The sequence below is a fragment of the Myotis brandtii genome, unplaced genomic scaffold, assembly GCF_000412655.1.
Source record: "Myotis brandtii unplaced genomic scaffold, ASM41265v1 scaffold303, whole genome shotgun sequence".
NCBI lineage: Eukaryota > Metazoa > Chordata > Mammalia > Chiroptera > Vespertilionidae > Myotis > Myotis brandtii.
Window position 1 is genome coordinate 3,315,792 of NW_005361573.1, and position 16,927 is coordinate 3,332,718.

General features: G+C 44.5%; 1 protein-coding gene across 1 annotated transcript in view; it reads left to right on the top strand.

Annotated features, from left to right (window-relative positions):
• Window positions 1–5,191: 5,191 nt before the first annotated feature.
• Window positions 5,192–16,927, top strand: part of ZNRF3 (zinc and ring finger 3) — a 51,523-nt gene continuing 39,787 nt past the window's right edge. The window contains 2 exon segments of the mRNA XM_005869809.2: window positions 5,192–5,230; window positions 7,482–7,607. Coding sequence (XP_005869871.1) covers window positions 7,482–7,607 — 126 coding nt within the window. The 5' untranslated portion in view covers window positions 5,192–5,230.

The window sequence follows — 16,927 nt, forward strand, 5'->3', positions numbered from 1 at the left end:
CCAGGCTAAAGGCTGCTCACCCAGCAGTCATTCACTGAGCAACTGCTGGGCGTAAGGCTCTGGGTGGGGTATAAGAGGACCTCTGAGAAACACTGTCCTAGAACAGTGGTTCTCAACCTTCCTAATGCTGTGACCCTTTAATACAGTTCCTCATGTTGTGGTGCCCCCCAATTTCATTGTTACAAATTGAACATAATTAAAGCATAGTGATTAATCACAAAAACAATATGTAATTATATATGTGTTTTCCGATGGTCTTAGGCGACCCCTGTGAAAGGGTTGTTCGACCCCCAAAGGGGTCACGACCCACAGGTTGAGAACCGCTGTTCTAGAAGCAGGTGCCCATCTTAGAGGGGAGGCTGAAAAAACTGTGGTAAGCACCAAACAGAGCATTTGGGGACATCGTGGTGGAAACAACTGGCTATATTGGTGCATTCAAGAAAGCTCCATAGAAGGGGTGACATTTAAACTGGTCTCGAAGGACAGAGTGTTCTAGGCAAAGCCATAAAGAAAAGCAAACACGACAAGTCTAGAGAAAGTGAAGGAGGAGAAGGCTTTCCCACTGATTGAGCGTCTGCTGTGCTACTATGATTATATATGTTATCGCATTTAATCCTTACAGCAGCACCCTGTTGAGTCAGATACTATGCTCCCTGTTTTACAGATGGGAAAATCAAGGTTTATAGGAACTGAATCATCTGCCCAAGGAGATGTGCCTCATCAGAGGCAGGAGTTTTAAACACAAAGTTGTATGATTCCACATCTCTTACTCTTTTCATTCTGGAACCCTCTTTGGAACAAAATCACAGAGGAAGAGAGTAGGAGCCGCAGCTTCACGATAGTGTCAAACCTCCTGATAAAGAACCCACTGGGCATTTCCCTTCAGTTGACTTAGGCAAGGACATTGAGCATCTCAAAGTTCTGATAGCAGAAGGCCAAAGATAGAACACAGGACATTTTTTCCTGTTACATCCTTGCCCTTCAATTGTTTCTCGTTAAGTGCTTGTGTTGTTGTTCTGTGGACCTGTCCCAGGATTTTGCTTGTCTTCTCATTTCCAGCCGTCCTTCCCTTTCTTCAGTGTTCTCTGTCCAGTGGAGTCTTTCTCAAATTCCATTCTAGATTTTCGAGTTTATTTGATTTTCCTTTCTATTTTCATTAGTAGTTCTTTTTGACGTCCCCGAGTTCTTATACACAGTTCAACCAGTTTTAACCTGCTTAAAAAATATTAAGACAAGAACTTCTTAAATTTCAAACATCTGATCAGGTAAACCCCATACAGTCAAACATTTTAAGAAAATAAGGTCAAATACCTATAATTTTTAAGTGCTCATCATGTACCACATTAATTTCACAGTTAACATGCTTGAACATCATTCATGGAAGTACCCTAAGGTTCATTTGGAATGATTACATATTCAGAAGTGCACACAGATCTTATATGTAGTCACTGCCTGTATGTCATCGGCTGATGTCAACATGTATGAATTAACTATCTGGTTTTTATGTAACAACTGTTGGGAGTGACCGTGTGAAAGCAATATCTAATTGACTCTTCAGGAGAGTATATGCATTCCATATGTAGGAAGTCCTCATTATCGATCTATATGATTATTTTCCAGAAAAGGACTTCGGGATCTTTTTAAATTAGGGGCTAATATTTCTTGGTACGTAGTGGGGAAAAAGTTTGATTAGGGCTTTACCTTGAAAAATGAAACTGAAAATGATAGTTTACATTTTAATTTAATAAGTTAAAGTATAATTGCTTTGTACTGATTTCTGAGAATAAACGAAGAGTGAACCCCATTTCGGCAGTGTTGGGATATTTTCAGCAAAATTGCATGGGAGTATGGATGTGGCCTCCTTCTTGTGTTTGACTTCAGTTACAGGATCATCAAAAGTCATTTTTCCAAAAATATTCGAGGACTCTCACTTTTTCCAAAGTTCTGTCTTAATCCTTTGACCATTCTCAGTGGAAACTCCTGTGTGGATTCCTTCTTCTTTAATCCTTCACTAGACTGGTTGCCATCGATTTTGAGTAGAATCCTGTTTTTGACTAATAGGACTTTTGTGGACTCCATTACATTCTGCATCAGTGGCTGATTTGCAATTCTAGTTTGCAGCTTATTTACTTGGTCTAGTCATTATATCATCGGATGTCCCAAGGGTTTGTAAGAGGCTACTAAAAGGATTAAATACAATATATAAATATAGTAGATGCTCAGTTAACAGGAAAGCCATCCCCTTCTTCATTTTCCCCAGATTGGTTTTTATCCATTTGCATTTTATGACTTTGCCTCGACTATTCCATCCTTTGAGATAGATCAGTTCACAAAGGAATGTTTTCATGTTATGGCTACTTGTGCTTCCCTATACACATTCTGATACACTCATGACTTGGAGCCCTTGGGAAAAGAGAACTCCAGGGTGTAAATGGTTGGCGGCCCGGGGTGGTGGGCAGTTCCAGAAGCTGACATTGCCATCAGGGCGAGCTGACAGAGACCTGAATTATTCAATATTTGTTGCATGAGTGAAGAGGTCACTTACACTTAAAACGTAGTTGAGACGACATTAACAGGACCAGTAGTTTGGGCACCTGGGCATGGAAACTGGGATAAGGAACTCGGGGGAGAAGGAACTCCACAAAGTGGAGCTGGGAAGGTGGTGGAGAGCGTGAGGTGGAGTTTCGATCCTCTGAGATGTGATTTTATTTTGGTGGCCTCTTTGCCCTCCATGGGAAAATAAACAACCGACGCCAATCAATCACACCCACTGGCACTTTAGAAAAATTCCTTTTGGTTTTTAAGTCTTTGATCTCTGCTCAGAAGTCAACACCCTTGACAGGACTGACATTTTGAGCTGCTAACAGTCACCCCAGTGTCAGTGGAAGATTCGATAGGGGCGTCTTGGAGGAGAGTGGAGGGCAGAGGGCCCGCCATGAAGTGCAGCCAGGGCACCAGGCCTGCTAGACCCGAGGGGACCAGTAGGTGTGCGTGAGGCTTACGGCGTTCAGGTTCCTGGATACCCAGGGACACGCTCTTGAATGTGACCCTGGGTTTTGCTTTCCACAGCATGAGCCTCCGACCTGGTCAGACCCACTTCCTCCTCACTATGGCTTGAAAGTGCCAGTTCTCGGCTTTGCCTTCTGCTTCTGCCGCCCTTGGTTTCTGTTCCTGATCCTCCTCCTCCTCTCCCTTCTCCACATCCTGCCCCCCGCCCCCCCCCAGCCTCAGCTGTCCCTCGTCTCTTTCACTATATCCCTTATTCTTTGTGTCATGGGTGTTCAGCATTTGAGTCATATTTGCTTTAGGTTTATTCTGTCATGCGTGTATGCATTTCTCAAAGCCTGTGCCGTGAAACAGTGTGACCATATTAAACACCAAATGGGCTTATAATCAAAGGGTAGGAAATGCTGGTTTTCATAAAGGTTAAAAACCTTTTGTTTTTTTAAACCTTAGGCCTCTGCAGACCTTTAATTTATAAATGTGAATCCTGAGTCCCTCTGAAGTCTTTCTCAAGTTCTTTACTCGTACAGGAACCTGTTTTTCATCTTACAGGGCTAGTCTTCTACTGGAGCCCATCTCCAGAAGGGCTGCGGTAATCGGCTTAGGCTCTGGAAGGGGGAAACCACATCACCCTCCACTGTGGATTCCCCTGTTAGCTGAGGGCAGTCTTCTCTGAGGAAACTCTAGGGACACTTTTTACAACTTTTTTTATTATGGTAAAATTGATCTAAAATTCACCATTTCAACCATTTTAAAGTATACAGTGCAGAGGCATTGAGTACGTTAGTGTTCTGCAACCATCACCATCAACTGATTTCACCCCAAAGCAGTCCTTCCTCCCCATTCCCCCACCCCCACCCCCACCTCAACAAACACAGGTATACAGTGCAGAGGCATTGAGTACGTTAGCAGTGTTCTGCAACCATCACCACCAACTGATTTCACCCCAAAGCAGCCCTTCCTCCCCATTCCCTCCAACCCCACCCCCACCTCAACAAACACCAACTTGCTGGATTTGTCTATTCTGGATATTTCATAGCAGTGAAATCATATAACACGTGATCTTTTGTGTCTGGCTTCTTTGCTATAAATACAAGGTCATAGAGTGCATGATATCTCTGCTCCCCCAACCCAGCTCTTGAGTATTGGCCAAACCCCATACATGTGTAAGTAACAAAATGCAACTATCCATCTGGAAACCTCCAAATCACGTGGCCAGGCCTCAGATATCATGGAATACTGCAGAAAAGGGTCAACAGTGTGGATGGTTGCCATGGACACGACTTGACCTAGGGTTTCAGGAAGCTGACTTGAGTCCGGCTCAGAGACCTTTCCTGGAGGTCAGGGGTGACTGAGCTGTGGGCACGATTCGCTTATCACCCTCACCCACCCTCTCTCCACTGTGAGGTCTACATTTCAAGCTGCTCGTCACTTAATAACCTTTGAACGTTCTGGAGTGGGCTGGTTCTTCAGGGGCAGCTGGTGGGAAGGCGGTGCCATCCACCGCATGCAGAACCCTCACTGGTCCTTTGGGCACGCTCTTTACGCCTCAGGACTCACGCAGAAACTGGAGGCCCCACGGCTCATACAGACAGCAGTTGGACACCCCTTGTAGCACCCTGTGCTCATCTGCCTCACGAGCTTGTGCATCCTCCTTGTTGTTCCATTGAATTGCCCAGGATCTTTCTTCTCTGAGCTGCACTCGTCAGCCCTCCACGCATCGATGCCTCTAGAGTCCAAGGACAGTGCTGCCAGAGGTGTGTCACCATCTGCCTAAAATATGCTGTTTTCCATGTGCCATTTTTCTACTGAAGAATCGATGCTATTTTCTTGGTGTTTAAATTCCTATTTAGTCGTCTAGCCCATCCCTTTCCTTTCTGGTGTAGACTGTGGCCGTCCATACTCATCCGGCTGCTCTCATTTCTCTTCGCCCTCAAGCCCTTAGCTTCTCCGCCCTGGGCTTGGAGTGACCGCCTGCCGTCTCTCATTTTTCCCTGACCAGTCCACTCTCCCTTGGAAGTTCAGCTCAAGGAAGGCTCAGCAGTTGCACAAAGCCTCCCCGAACATTCTAGCAACCCTTGCTTCCTGCCCTAAGCTCGTGTTGCACTCTGACGCCACAGGATTTAGAGCTGGTGGGCAACTTTTTAAAATGAAGATGTTATTACTTAGCCTCTTCTCCCCAGTGAGATGACCAGCGCTCAGAGGAAGGGACAATTAAGTTAAGCAGGTAAAGTGGGAAGGCACTGGACCATGAATCCAAGACCCAGGTCACCTCTGGGTACAGCCGTCTGCTGGCTGTGTTGTCTTGGCAAAATGACTTCTCCTGAACTTATATATTCTCATCTGTAAAAGGAGTGGGGGTTAAGGAGGGTATATTACCTTCCTATCTGCTGCTATAACAAGTTACTACAACTCAGTGGTTTAAAGCAACACAAATCTATTCTCTCGCTGTTCTAGAGGTCCGAAGTCAAAAATGGGTTGGCAGGGCAATGTTCCTTCCGGAAGCTCTAGGCAGAACCCATTTCCTGTCCTTTTCAGCTTCTGGAGGTCCACTGCCTGCATTCCTTGGCTCATGGCTCCCTCCTTCATCTTCAAAGCCCATTGCTCCATCTCCTCCCTGTGTCCATGAAGGACCCTTGTGACTGCATTGGACCCACCCCGTTAATCCCGGATAACATCCCCCCCTCAAACTTACTCACATCTATAAATATAAAGTCTCTTATGCCACGTGAGGTAACATATTCACAGGGATTAGGCCGTGATTAGGACATCGGGGCCATTACTCTGCCACCGTGGGTTTTTAGATCTCTTGTATCTCTAATATGCTATAAAGCTAGACAGATTTCTCCCAGTTATTTATGGAGCCTGGCACTGTACTAGGCTCATTAACGTCTTGATTAATTATGTTTATCTATGAGGATTTTGTCTTCTCAACTTGTTATTAGGGATTCTAGGGCCTGATTCAACTCAGTGATAGATCTCTGAGTGCAAACCCTAGGATTGTTCTGTTTTCCGGTTTCCCGTGGGCGCGCTTTTACTAGCAAAAATTGGATGATGTTCCTCTACCTATCTTTGATTTCTGTGCTTTGTAAATTCTGAAAAAGCTTTAAAGAATGTAATCTGTTTCCCAGGAACAGCCTGTCCATTCTCCTGGTGATTCTACCACGTTTCTAGTGGTCTCTCCATACATTCGTGAATGTGTTTCCAGCTCCTCTTGCAGAAGTTGAAGTCAGTGCTGCGCTGTTAAGGTCTAGAGGCCAAATAGTCTTGGATACTAACCACCGTGGGTTTTTAGATCTCTTGTATCTCTAATATGCTATAAAGCTAGACAGATTTCTCCCAGTTATTTATGGAGCCTGGCAGGGATTAGGCGTGATTAGGACATCGGGGCCATTACTCTGTCTGCCACCATGGGATTTTAGGTCTCTTGTATCTCGAATATGCTATAAAGCTAGACAGATTTCTCCCAGTTATTTATGGAGCCTGGCACTGTACTAGGCTCATTAACGTCTTGATTAATTATGTTTATCTATGAGGATTTTGTCTTCTCAACTTGTTATTAGGGATTCTAGGGCCTGATTCAACTCAGTGATAGGCCTCTGAGTGCAAACCCTAGGATTGTTCTGTTTTCAGGTTTCCGTGGGCTGCGCTTTTATAGCAAAAAATTGGATGATGTTCCTCTACCTATCTTTGATTTCTGTGCTTTGTAAATTCTGAAAAAGCTTTAAAGAATGTAATCTGTTTCCCAGGAACAGCCTGTCCATTCTCCTGGTGATTCTACCACGTTTCTAGTGGTCTCTCCATATATTCGTGAATGTGTTTCCACATTCCAGTGCTTCCTCTTGCAGAAGTTGAAGTCAGTGCTGCACTGTTAAGGTCTAGAGGCCAAATAGTCTTGGATACTAACCTTGCTAGTCTCATTTTGTAACTGCTACTCAATGTTACGGTATCACACAGCAAATTAGATCGGCATTTGCATGGGCGCTATGCTATTTTTCCCTACATCCCATAGGGTGGTGTCCACCTTGGGTGACGACTGTGTACAAAACAGTGAGAAAGCATCCATAAAATCTATAATAATAAAAGCGTAATATGCTAATTAGACCGGACATCCTTCCGGATGTCCTTCCAGCCCACCTTCTGGACGAAGCCAGGCTGGAGGGAAGCCCGGGTCCTGGGTGCCTGCCAGTGGCTGGAGGGAAGCCCAGGTTCCGGGTGCCAGCAGCCAGGGGAAGGAAGGCTTACTCTTACACGAATTTCGTGCATCGGGCCTCTAAGTATATTTATAGTGGCTCCGTTGTTTTCTCCCCAGTGCTCAGCTCGTGCTGAGACGGGATTCCCCGTGGGTTGAAAAATGCGCCCCCCACCCCCATTTAATTTTAAGTTTTGAGGTACTTTTGACTGTGGAGTCTGAGAAATGTGCGTCAATCATACCTGCAGCCTGTGTATTGAAGTTTTCTTTGCCTTTTGTTTCCTAGATGCACCCACTGGGCCTATGTAATAACAATGACGAAGAGGACTTGTATGAATATGGCTGGGTGGGAGTGGTGAAGCTGGAACAGCCAGAATTGGACCCGAAACCATGCCTCACTGTCCTGGGCAAGGTAAGTCCCTCCGAATCTCTCCCGTTCTGATGGGTGTTCTCCACGCTGCCATTTCCTCCGTTCCTCAAAATAGTTGGTTCAGAGAAAATCCTTGCTGGCACAGTGCTCTTTCCCAGATGGCGTCGAGTGGGTGGAGCGCTAAGACGTGTCGTGGCTGCCCACCGTGGTACTACCAGCTTGGACTCTGATGGAGACTGCCAGCCCCCGTCAGCTCCCCCTCTTGTCCACTTTGTAGCCTTAGGCAAGTCACTTCCCCTCAAGGACTCTCAGTTCCGTACCTGTGAAATGGGTTGATAATAGAGAGTCACCATACCTGATCTTATATCCTTAGGGCCAGATGTTTCAGAATTCTGAGACTTTGAGGCTTTAGGAAGGTATTAAGGTGTCATATACACTCATATTTGTGTAGCAAACTTTATGGATAGTCACATTAGTGGGTTAACTAAAATCGAAATAGCCTCGTGTTAAGTCAGGGCAGCTTCGCCTCCCAAATGAGTTCAGGTCCATTAAGTTTTGCTGCCAAGTAAGCTATGGAAAAACTTTTGGGTCTTAGAGCTTTTTTGGTTTCAGAATGGCAGACAGCAATTATGCTCCTGTATTAGAACTTACCTCATAGGATGGTTAGGAGGGGAGATGAGATGCAAGCGTCTAGCACAGAATAAGCTCTCAAAACATGTTCGCTGCCTGCCATTGGCTGTTGTCATCCTATTTAGAAGGACTAAAATAGCCTCTCTTTTTTTTTTTAAGCCAAGAATATCAGCATTACCTCTGACTGCAGTATAAGATAGAAATAAATTTATTTTGGAAAACCATTCATCAGTGATCTTAAAATATGACAGGGTAACAACCTGTTTTAAACTGGATCATTGTGTGCAAGGGAAAGGTTTGGAGAAAGTTATTAGAATTTTGATTGGAGGAAGCGTGGTATGTCCTAAGGATAGTGTTATCGCCTGGATATTTTTTATATTCTCAGAAGCTGCTGTTCTAGGTCCTGAGGGGAGATAGCTGGGAAGGGGGTGGAGGGGGGGGCGGTCCTGGTTCCTGGGCTCCTCAGGATTTCTTGGGAGATCCACGCAGAAGAGATGGCTTCCATACCCATGCAGGATACTTTGGAGGGCGCCTTCCCTGCCTTAAAGATATCCCAACCAATTTCTTCTGGAATGTCTCATGGGTCCCATCTGTGATTTTTGCCTCCCACCTCTCTTCTAAGTAGTGCGTTAGCACTTGTCAAGTTCTTGTGCCCCTTTATAGGGAAAACAAACATGCAGGCACAGGAGTTATCTGTTTGGTGTGTAGTTCACAAAGTTGAACTGAGGTGTTTTAGGTGGCCCAGGCCCTGATACTTGGTCGTTTACATAGTTGGCCAGAACTGCCTAATGATGCTAGGAGAACAGTGACCCCCCCCACCCCCCCTTGAGAATATTTTAATGTTTTCCTAGGAGGAATGCCAGCTACATCCAAAGGCTGCAGGAACAGTGCTTTCCTTGTAGGCAGTGTGCTCCGAATAGAATTTTTTCTCCTCTACTCGAGCTGCTGCTATGCGGGTCTCGGCAGCTTGTCGTAATTTTCTTTGCCCCAGTTTGGTGGGACTCCACCTTCGCGTTTGTTGTGTCTGTAAATGGATTGGAACTGGACTCCCAGGGACACCCCCTTCTTCTCCCATTGTTTCCTCCTGTACCTAGAACAACCCTGAAGTGATTTTACTTGGAGAGTCTTGTAAGGTTTGGCCCGCTGGCTTGCGAAGCCAGGGGGAATAAAAACCCAGATGGATATCGAATCATTAAGTACTTCTTGGGTTTATTCATTCACCAAATATTTATTGAATGCAGGGACCCAGAAGCTAAGCGTGCGGTTCTACCTGCTTACAAGCAACAGGCCTCCCTCACCCCACACAGACACCATGTTTCTGTTTAGAAAGGTTGTACGGTGGCCAGACGGTATTTACATGTGGTTAGTTACTGAAATTTGGCTTAACACCTGAGTAAAACCATTAGCAAAAATGCTTGGGCAAGACAGTTTCACATTTGTTTCAAACCGGGATTGGTGTAGGAGGTGCGAAAAGGCAGGCATCTTAATTTCTCCCTTTCTCTTTCCCCCTCCCTCTCTCTCATCCTCTTTTTCATCTTCTTCTTAAAGTGTAGTTATTCTCAGCTTTATTACCTTTGCTAACTGTTTGGCTTCTTTTTCTGATCCCCCAAGGACAGTGGCAAGAGATGACTAGGGTGAAGAAAAGCCAAGTGGCCCTCAATGGCCGCCTGATCTGCAGATGGCACGGCCTTTCTGTGATTTCTTTGCTCTTAGTGGCTGTGGCGAGGCCGTGGGCAGTGGAGAGAGGCACCAAAGCAGAAACAGCCAAGTCGGCGTGGGGGTGGGGGGAGGGACTTCTCTGCATGGATGTTGAGACTTGTTAAAACCATAGAAGGGAGAATGTCTTTGAGGCATTCGGAAAAGCCGGTGGGAGAACAGGGGAGGGACAGGCACAAACCCCTCCCCCTCCCCCTTCACCCACCCTCATCACCCACCCGCCCACAGAAAATGCCATCAGGGCGAAAAGTTGGAACAAGAGAGGAATGTCCTAAATTAAAAAAAAAAAAAACATAAATGCCTCTCCAGGAGTTCAAATAAAGTTTTCATTTTAAAAGCAAAAGACGTAAACTCATCACCTTGGTTTATTACTGGGCGCTTTTGAACTCCTCAGAAACGAACACTGTAAACTCGGGAGAAAAAAAGTGATTTATGATCCTGTCCTCATCATCTTTTTGATTCTGTAGGAGGTGGGACAGACAGTAGGATCAGCTAGGGAGGCAGAGTTGGGGTGAGCATGACCTGGGGCAAATCTTAGCTTTTTGGGGCCTCTTTTTCACTGAATGTGGTGAGGCTCTTCTAGGCTCCTCGCTCTTTTAATATTTTGAGCCTCTGTATCATATTTAAAACCTTCCCTTACTATTCTAGTTTGGGGAGATTCTAATTGCAGCATTGAAAGACAGACTTCGTTATCTGTGACAATTTAAGTCCTAGGAAATGGAAATAGAATAAAGTTGACATTTCCAAGCAGCTTGCTATTGAAAGTAAGACTCTTAAACCACCCCCAAAGCGCAGGAGCCTGTTTCTATGACCCGCCAGCCTCGCGGAGAGTCATGGCAAGGAACACACAAAATCTGCTAGAGTTTCTAACAAAGCCCACTGGCCCAGATTTCATAAATCGAGGCAGAGTATCCCCCCCACCCCCCACACACACCTTCACACCCCCACTTTGGAGTCTTAAGGAGCATTTTGAAAGACAGGATAGTCAACAGGTGTGGACCGGGCTCTTTCCAGTTCGGTGAGGAAGTTCATGAAAAGACAAGGCAGGGAGTTTTAAGTCTCAGAGATCCAGCTTTGGCTGAGTGACCTTGGAAAGGTCATTCCGCTCTTGGGCCTTCCTCTTCTCATTGGGGCTCATGTGGTTTTTGTCATTGTGGTGGGGCTTCTGCAAGATGTTTGTGGAGCACGTAACACAGAGCCTGGCTCAGGGTAAATGCCCGATGAGGGGGTAAAAGCAGCCATCATGGGTTGGCTGTTCGCCCTGAGCTAAGAGTGTTATATGCAGTGTGTCTCCTTTCATTGTCAGACTAGCTCTGAGATTGTGTCCACATTCCCATTTTGCAGTTTAGAAATCGAGTCCCAGAGATGCTGTTTACATAACATAGGATCGAAATCTCCCAAGTAGCTAAGCTGAGATCCGAGATAAAGGCTGTTCTACTACCTCATCAGGGTGCTCTGAAGAGTCAGACCCTCTTGCCCTGGACTGAGGGCCAATCCCTGGCACAAGCAGAGAGAAGTGAGTCCACCGGGCTGGAGGGGCCGGTGGATCGTACAGAGAGGTGCTCGTGTGACAGGGTGAGATGTGGGAATGTTCTCCAGGAACAGGGCAGAGAGAAAGGGAGCAAGAAGTTCTACAAGGGGCATCGAAAGTTGCTGGGAAAAGAAGAGTCTTTAGACTGAGGAGCCTTCATCCCCTAGGTAGCTGGGAGCCACTGAAGGTTTCTGACAGAAGCACGGGTGCCATAGAGGCCCTCCAGTTTGGAAATGCTCACTTGGCCAAGGCAGCGAGGCTAGTTGGAGAGGGGGAGGACCAGGTTACCTTTTGCTGCTGGATGTTTTCAGGAACAGAGGGGGCCCAGACATCAATTCTTTTAAATGCTTTGATGAGGCCCAAGTCAATGACATTGTCAAGGACACCTCGTGTTTGCCTTCAAGACGTCCCAGTCTCTTCATCTGGCCTTTTTCTGTTTTCACCATTTAGGCAAGTGTGAAATGTATAGACAGGCGAGCTGGTTTGAAATCCTGGCTCTTCTGATGAGCAGCAGGAAAGCCAGGGATGAGGGGTTGACAGAGAATTGAACCCTTATGTTCATTTTCACTTCATCAGCCCACATCCAGCTCTCAAAATGTCTTGGTAACTTCTTCCCAAAGAATGAATAAAGACTCTGGTAACCAGAATGACTGGAAGACAGAAAACAGAGTCAGAGGAATTTTATTTTTTCAGGGTGGTTGTGAGGAGAAGGGAACACGTAATGGTTACCACTTGGGTTTAGACATCAAACTAACCTGAGCGAAAACCTCACTTCCGGCCCTTTAAGCCATGTGACCCGGGGCAGCCACTTAACCCCTCTGCACGGTTCTGCCTCTTGGATGAGAACAGCACCTAAAGGAGCTAGTGCATGTCAAGTGTTGGTGGTTGTTTTGGGCACAACTGAAAGCATTGAATAAAGTAGCAACTCTTATTGACCGTCCTCTCTTCCTTCTCTCTACCTACCTCATTACTCCTCAGTTTCTTTTAGCATCCAAAGTGGCATTGCTTAAGGAGTCAATCCACAGAGACAGAAAATAGACTGGTGGCTGCCAGGGCCTTGTGTGTTGGGGAGGGCGGAGTTAGTGTTTAATGGGAATAAAGTTTCATTTGAGGAAGATGAAAAAGTTCTGGAGATGGATGGTAGTGGTGGTTGCACAACAGTATGAATGTACTTAATGCTGCTGAACTATTCACTTAAAAATGGTATAGAAATGCAGTGGTGGCGTGTTGCTCCCCGTCTCCTGCCCCCCCACCCCCCAAGCCCAGGACACATTTGGCAGTGTCTGGAGAGAGACATTTTTGGTCTTCAGACAGAAATATCCAGGAGGTGGTGGGGGTGCTACTGGCATCTAGTAGGTAGAGGCCAGGGATACTGCTCAACACAGGGCAGCCCCTCACAACAAAGAATTATCTGTCCCAGTTGAGAAAGTCTGTCTTACCATGACATACAAGTTTTATCTTCCTAAGGAAACCTTAAACCCCACTTTCCTCCTTCATTCCCTTCTCTGCCCACTGCCCTCCTGTATATGGCAGGCTCGTGGCATCCTCTGTGGTATGTTCTGTTGAAATGCATGATCAGAGCGTGTTCGTGTTTTCACGTGAGTAGTGCAATGAGCCCAGATCTTGGAGTCATAGGGCCTAGATGCAATGGTAATTCTTCTATTTTGGTAACTTTGGGCCAATTAGTCTCTCTTTGCTTTCATTTCTCTCTATCTCCCTCTGGAACGATAGTGTGATCATTAATGTATGTTAAGTTCTTGGAACAAATGTGTGGATAATCAATAAATAGCAATTTCCTCCCCTCTGTAAACATACTGCTGCTAAACAGATGGAAACCCTTTTTCTAAGGTGAGCTGAGGTGGATTTCTTGTTGGAGAGGAAGTTTGGAAGGCTCTTCAGATTTATTTTAAGGAGCACTTGGGTAAATACTCCCCATATTTGGTTAAAAAGGAAAGCAGGAAAGGAACTCAGGAGAAATCAGATCAGGAGGAAAAGATTGGCATGATATAAATGGAAAAAGGAAAGCCGTAGGGAATACCAGTTTTCTCCTAAGGCCGTGTGTCTGATTTGAAAGTCACAAACTTTTCATTAGATGCCTTTCTCCTACACCTAAATCTTCCAGGAACCTCTTGGTTAAAAAGCTACATTTAGCACAATGCTTTTTTAAAAATATTTTTATTAGATCTGAGACATTTTCAGCTATAAAAGGCTAACCAAAACCATTATTTGAAATCCACTGAGAGACTTAAGGGAATTTTTAAGATAGAGTGAGTAGAACAAATAATGTCTGCCAACTGAAGGAGCACAGGCTGCTGGCTCACCTCTCTGGGAAGCCTGGCCCACAACATTCCTTCTGGCCATTGTCCCCACCGATTGAACCAGGCTCTCAACAGAGCAAGGGCCACAAGTGCGGCTGTCCAGGAAACTAGGCATGCTGTGACAGGCTAGGGGAAAGCCCACCAAAAATAGCTAATGGCCCTGTCTACCCTTGAGCGACCTTTTTAAAATATGAAAGGAGTTAGAACCTAGCATATTAGGTCATTGTAATACGGACAGTACCAGTCTCGAATCTCATACCTAAAGACAAGCCCCGAAGTTCCATCTTATCTCTGTTTCAGACAGAGGAGCCCTGCGCACACCTGGCCACGTGCATGAATTAACCCAAGTGAGCAACAGTGGGCTGTCCCTTGAGTGCGTTTCTGGCCATGTCCATGGGCATTTCAGACTTTGGGGGCTGCCTTGACAGTAACTGTGTAATTAATTGGTTCACTGTCTACCAAGCCCCTGGAGCACCTGAGGTTGGACCACAGCACCTTTTAAAGGACTTGAGTTGCACTTGTATGTGAGAGTGACACACCCCCAGGCTGGGCTGAGATTCCCGCTGGGTGCAGAAGCAGGAAGAATGGGTACACCGGCAAGATCCCGTGTGCTCTCCTTGGTCACAAGATCCTCTCCGACTGCAGACAAATGTGATTTCTTTTCCTTGTTCTGTCTTCTGTATTTGTTTCCTTTCCAAAAAGCCCCAGATTTTATTTGATAAAAGGTACCCTTCTGCTTTGGTGATCTTGTTTTCCAAATCCGACATTGGGCTCTGTGTTCTGACTAATGCTTTTTGTGCTCTGTTTTAAGTTTGAGGCCGTCTAAACAATTCCTTTGGGATACTGAAATACTTTAAATTCTCCATCATTTTTGCTAGTCATAAAAATAATAAAAGCACTTCAACACATTCCAATTGTCCTAAGCACTGCTGGATAAAATAAAATTCCAGTCAGCCTTAAGAATGTGGCACACACACAAAAAAAGTACCAATCTTTTGGGATGTGCAAAGGCACTAGGCCTTCACTCTGACACATTAACCTGTTGCTGATAGGTTTTCACAAATGTATCAGCTCTTAAATGAACCTCAGGGAGAAGAATGTGGAACATGCAAGGACCTTTTGTTACCTTGGCTTGCTTTTTAGAAATAGAATTTCAAAGTGTTTAGCTTCAAAAGCTTTCTTTTTCATTTGTAAATAGTAGGTTGTTGTTTTTTAAATGAGTTATTTTCTTTTTTCCCTTTTTTAGAAGTTTCAATTGATAGGAATCTTAACATTTTTATAACTCCTGATTTGAAAGGGATACCCACTTTTTTTTAAGTGTATAAGCAATATAATAGTTTTTTACCACCATTCTTACATTTCTAGTACCAAGAACAGTACCTAACACATATAGCAGGCACTCAGTAAGTATTTGTTGCACAAAACAATTAATTATGGAGAATTTGAAAACAGGAGGAAAACACCGCCTTTAATTCTACACCATTAACCCAAGTAATATCCGTTTTGTTTATACCCTTCCAGTCATCTTCCCTGGACCACATTTCTAATGTAATTATTATGAAGGTATAAATGTCTACTTTGATTTTAGAGAGAGGAAGGGAGAGAGAGAGAGAGAGAAACATCAATTTGTTGTTCTGATTTACGCATTCATTGATTGATTCTTGTATGTGCCCTGACCAGGGATCAAACCCCGCAACCCTGGTGTACCAGGACGATTCTCTAAACAACTGAGCTGCCCAGCCAGGGCCTATTCTGCCTTTTCAAACTTAATAACATATGCTACTCATTTTACCAATTGGATGATATTTCATAATCTATAATTGAATGGCTGCAAAATATGACAATCAAATAATTTAGTTGACTACTGCCCCCAGGGTTCAATATTAACAAATAAGCCAAACTGAAACCTTTCTTTATGTAGGATGGGCTTTCTGGGTTTCTTTTTTCTTTTTTGAATTATTCCCTATGGTAATATTTTTAGGAAATTAAAAATCGAAGGATAGGAACTTTATTGTGATTCTTGATGTCAACAGTTATAAATTGCTTCATAGGAAAGTTCCCTCAGTTTACCCTACCACCAGTGAAGTAAGAGTGAACCATTTTTCACAAAAATAATGCTAACTGACTGTTGTCATTAATGTGTTTTTTAAACTAATATGAAAGGTATTTGTCTTTCTCTGACTGGCTTATTTCACTTAGCATAATAATCTCCAGGTCCATCCATGCTGTCCCAAAGGGTAAGAGATCCCTCTTTTTTACAGCTGCATAGGTATTCCATTGTGTAAATGTACCACAGCTTTTTAAATATATATATATTTATTGATTTCAGGGAGAAAGGGAGAGGGAGAGATAGAAACATCAATATTGAGAGAGAATCATTGATTGGCTGCCTCCTGCACGTCCCCCACTGGGGCTCGAGCCTATAACTCGGGCATGTGCCCTTGACTGGAATCGAAGAACCCAGGATTTAGTCCCGTAGGCCGACGTTCTATCCACTTAGCCAAACCGGCTAGGGCTGTACCACAGCTTTTTAATCCACTCATCTACTGATGGGCATTTGCACAGGGAATCCACTGTATGGGGGAACATATTTGCCAAGGATACATCTGATAAGGGGTTAATTTCCAAAGTATACAAAGAACTTGTACAATTTAACACCAAGAAGACAATTCAATTGAAAAATGGGCAAAGGACCTGAGTAGACACTTCTCAAAAGAGGATATTCAGATGGACAATAGACATATGAAAAATTGCTCAGCATCAGTTATCACTAGAGAGATGCAAATTAAAACCACAGTGAGATATCACCTCACACCTGCCAGAATGGCTACCATCTGTAAATCAACAAACAACAAGTGCTGGCGGGGTTGTGGAGATAAGGGAACCCTAGTGCACTGTTGGTGGAAATGTAGATTGGTGCAGCCACTGTAGAAAACAGTATGTGGTTTCCTCAAAAAATTAAATATGGAACTGCCTTTTGACCCAGCCATCCCACTTGTGGGAATAATACCCTAAGAATCCTGAAATACCCATCAGAAAGAATATATAAGCACCCCTGTGTTTATAGTAGCATTATTTACAACAACCAAGATCTGAAAGAGCCAAAATAATTTTTCCTGCAAAGGTTTGCTGATGAGCACCTAACTAAAATGAATTCCCTCAACTGA